At 35.0% G+C, this 4,660-nt stretch overlaps 1 protein-coding gene across 1 annotated transcript in view; it reads left to right on the plus strand.

The window, feature by feature from the left end:
- Positions 1-4,660, plus strand: part of LOC104403353 (ERC protein 2-like) — a gene marked incomplete at its 5' end in the record, with an annotated part of 105,955 nt that overhangs the window by 37,391 nt on the left and 63,904 nt on the right. Inside the window, one exon of the mRNA XM_010011460.1 lies at positions 638-673. Coding sequence (XP_010009762.1) covers positions 638-673 — 36 coding nt within the window. The remainder of the gene's footprint in view (positions 1-637; positions 674-4,660) is intronic.

Below are 4,660 nucleotides of genomic sequence, written 5' to 3' on the forward strand. Positions count from 1 at the left end.
AATAGGTAGCAAAGTGTTTTATATATATATGTGGGTGTGTGTGTATATATATAATCTTATTATCCGCTCTAAAATTTCCTCCTTTTGTTGTTTTTCATTAACTTAAATTTACCTGCTTACTGACATATTGCAGTTGCTAAAGGACTTTTTGCCAAGCTGTACTGTTTGAACATCATTCTGCATAGAAAATTCAGTCTTGTGTTAAACAAAAGGAAAGTAATAAATTTAATGACACAATTTAATTAATCTTTTATTATTACCGTCTTTGAAGCTTTGGTGATAAATTGCAGCCTCAGTCAAAAGCACTTCTCGTGATTCATTGCTTGAGACCAGCACTTAATGTATCATCAAAAGTGGACACCTTTCTTTATTTCATGGGTTATTTAACTTGAGAAAGGGAAAGTAACACAAACCTTACATTTCTTACTCCAGCTATTCTTTCTTAGGAGCCAAAGTCAACATTTATGTTTCCCCAGTGCCTCTCACTTTCACCAAGGAATGTTTAGAATCTTAAATTTCTACTTTATAATGACAAGTTCTGTGCAAATGCACTGGTTTTGTTGAGCTAATGCTGTTTTCCTGGATCTTTCCTTCTCTTCCTGTCTGTGCTTCACTCCCTTCCAACTTTGCAATGTAGCAAGCTGAACAGTTGTTCAATCAGATGTACAATCCAGTAAGTTCTCCTTTAAAATGCCCGCTGTAACATATGAAAGCATGAGGATCCATTACCTTACTGTGTCGTGCCCTTCCTCTGTGGAGCTTTGCCGAATACTTCTGATGCTCACTATGCTGTATTCATTGTATCTAAATAAATGAACTTTGTGGACTTCAAGGCCATTTTTAAAATATGAAATGTGTTAAATAGGTACATATAGATTCTGACTCTGAGAAAACAAACATCCTAGCCTTTGGGTCCTCAACTTCTCCGTTAGAAAAAGCATGCAGATGGTTTCTTTTTTTGCTTTGCTTTGCTTTTTAGTTCCTCCTTCTGCAGTACTTTATTTGATCCTTCAAACTTAGATAACTTTTATTCAGTTAATCTTAAGTGACTGAGCTGATTATGCAAATAATAACTAGGAAGTGACTAGTACTGTTCTCAAAAGTGCATATGATTAAAATTATTCCGATCAGTTTTACTCATAAAAGGCTGTATCTATTCAGCATATACACATTAAGAATATGGAAGTAATCCTATCTAATCAAAGAAAGCGCTGAGATACAAAATGATGAACACAAAAATCAGTTTTTAAAAAGCCAAACAGCATTACTTGGGCTTTTTAAGCATTATTATTCTTCCCAAAATCTGATTTAATTGCACAATATCTACCCCTTTGACTTGTCTGTGTCCTTTTTCAATTTGAGGAAGAGCAGTAACAACCATTCTCTCTGCAGAGAACAGTTTCCATTTTTTTCGCTGCAACTGTTACATTTAATGTGCTGTGAGCATCACAGTACGGAACAAATGATGTAACTGTAATAGCAATTTACAAGCTGTAGTTTACTTAGTAATCATAGTTAGCACATATAGAAGAACTTGTTTTGTAGTTCAGGTAATGTGATGCTATGCATTAGGGAAGGTATTTTCTTGAGTGAATGTTCATGGACCAGGATTCCAGCTTTGGAGTCTATTAGTGCTAAGATGTGTAACTTCTAACTGTGTAATAGATAATGTCATGCCCTATGTATTGGAAAGAGAGCTGCACAGAATGTGCAGTATTTACTTTTAAAGTTACCGGTTAACTGGTTTTAGAATCCAGTTATAAATTGATTATAAGTAGCATAAGCCCCTGATGTTATCACCTCTACCATCCAGCGCGCTGATGGTCAAAGAGCTTTTCCCTTTGAACACTAAACCCCTTTTTTCTATGTCATCTTGGCTCCCCTTTGTGGTAGTTATGTTTCTGTTTGTATCATTCGCATTCCTACTATGCGTGTCTTTTCAGAATAGAGTCTTTTTTGTCTTAGTTTTTATCTTGATTTTCATAAGTGCTTTTCGTTCCTTATTTCAATATTAGTTATTCTGCTGTATGGAATTCGTTTATTACTTCCTAGTCTTTTTGTGTGCAGTATTCTGAAGTCAGTCAGTCTTTTTTTATTTTTTATTTTCTCTGCCTTTAAGGGCTTAATTTTCAAAAGGCCAGCGTGTTGGCAGTTCCAAAATAATGGATGCAAGTTCCGTTTCCTTTGGCACCAGGCAGCAATTGCTTATGTCCATGAGGCAGGTTCTGTTAAATAAACTTTTCCTGTTCATCTTTTTTCTCCTGTTTATATATATCTCAGCCTACTTTTAACCATGTAAGTAGCAATGTTCCTCTGCTCCCTCAAAACCACCTGAGATCTTGAAATGAAATTGTGGTTTGATTGAAGTCAGTGGCAACATATTCTTTGAATTCTGCAAGGCCAAGATTTCACCTTTGTTCTTAGAGATGGCATAAGAGCAGTTACTTGAAACGTTAATAACTACAGATCATCATGATGCTTTATTTAATAGAATGTTTCCTTGATCTTTGTTGAGAATTAGTGTTACAAACCCCCAGATTACACTCTATTCTTTAAATACTGAGGTTTGAATGCTTTTCTGTTCACATCTGTCAGAGAAATAAGTCAATCTCTGAGTAGACCTCTTTTATGTCCTACAGGTGTCAACTCCAAGACTTTCATTTATTGCTGAATCTAATGTTTTTAAAACACAGCAACAGATAGAAAGTCTTAAAATAATGAGACTACAAAAAAATGAAGCTTACAGCATTTAGTTTTATTTATTTTAGTTTATTAGTGAAATTAAAATTTGAAGGATCTTACAAAGTAATTTCTTGCATGTAAATTCTGCTGGTTTTATTTTTTTCCTTTTATGAAATACTCGGTTGATTTCTGTGTATGTTTGTGTCTGAAGCTTTAAAAATGAAATACTATATCCATCCCTTTCTGTTATGCAGAATAATGTGTGCATGATTGTATATAATGAAATAATTCATGTTGCATGTCTGTGCCATACTATTATGATGTTTCTGTAGGAAATTTGTGGTTTACATATGGAAATGTTACTTTACTTCTGAAGTATTTGTAGTACTTGTTAAGCAAATATCAGAACAGATATGTAATCACTGTAAAAATTAGTGAGATTCTAATGGTAGAGTGATATGCTATTTTTATTCAATTGTAAAAATAACATACAACATAGTCGCAAGACTGACAGACAAACTTCATAAACCAACTGTGCTAGTTTGAAACTAGCTTAATCTGCACACACCAGTATTATAATTTACAGATAGATTAAGAGATCAATTACTTTGCTGCTGAAAGGTATGCATGAACCTGTCACTCTTATCCATAGAAATGCCTTAAAAACAGAAAATGTATTCTTTCCAAGAAAGCAGAGAACTTAGGGAGGAAAAAGGGAAGAAATGATAAAAAGGACAGAGGAGTGACAGCAGTAATAGGCAGAGACGCTCTGATTCTTGTGATAACCATGCAGCTTCTGGCTAGAAGTGACCCAAGCCTGTCTCCCACAGCCTGCCTGCAAAACACGCCAAAGAAATCTGCCCTGTCTGGGTGGGAGCAGGGTCAATATCTGCTGAGCTGCCTTTCATCTCCTTTGGGCCTACTGTTTGACCTCAGAAGTCAAGTTCCATCTGTCAACAAATCACCCCTGATCTGTATATAACAATTAAAAAAAAGTGCCTAGTTCAAATTCAAACACATCTTTCAAAGCCATAAAATATAATAGGGCTTTTATAAGTAATTCTGTGCCTTTGTCTTGGGAATGTCAGATGGATTGTGCTTTTCTCTCTTGTAGTATCAGCAGCTTTGTTTACAACATGAGGATTCCCTTAAAGGGAGTACCACCTGCAGAAAGCTCTTTTAAAAAATGTTAAATGTTCTATCTCTCTTTTTATCTAACTTTCCTTTCCTTGCATTAAGGCAATGCCCTTGAAGAAATCTGATTCCTGCCCACAGTCAAAAGATATTCTATAGGAAATACATGTGAAACTAGAGGCAACTAAATTAATTGCTGGTTTGTAATACCGAGATACTGGGAATTTTTTATTTTTTAAGATTAGATTCATCTTATACCTGTCCTTGAACTGAATGTTTATATTGATTTATATGCGATATTATAGGTAACTGTGCTGCACCTGAAAACTCTGTATAGGTTGGATACTTAATCACATTTTATTTAATTGTACCTTGTAAGTTTTGCTTTGTATTGAAAACCAGAGGGAAATACAGTAACCAAGTTTGTGCTATAGAATTTTCCAAAAACACATCCCACAAATATGGAATGACACGAGTATCACAGAAAACACAAGAATTGAAAATACTTCTGCAACGTAACGTTAATTTCCTAAGCATGCTATAGAGCAAGGATTATAGGGCTAAACTGAATAATATATTTTGTATCTATTATAGCAGGTGATGTTTTAGTTATAAGCCATGCAGTAGATAGTTTGTTCAGTGCATTTCTGATCTGCTGCATGAGAGGAATGTTCTGTGATAGCTGAACATTTGGCACCTTTGCACTGGGGAAAAAAAAACTTTGGGCTGAAGCTGGGAGTTGAAGACGACTGGTTAGAGGCAGGAAGATGGGTGTTTTGCTTATGAAATGATGGAAGCAAGTCTGGTAAGTGAGTGAATTAGACACTAAAATAAACAGAAGGGA

This window comes from Nestor notabilis, unplaced genomic scaffold (assembly GCF_000696875.1).
Source record: "Nestor notabilis isolate BGI_N333 unplaced genomic scaffold, ASM69687v1 scaffold33, whole genome shotgun sequence".
Lineage (NCBI taxonomy): Eukaryota > Metazoa > Chordata > Aves > Psittaciformes > Psittacidae > Nestor > Nestor notabilis.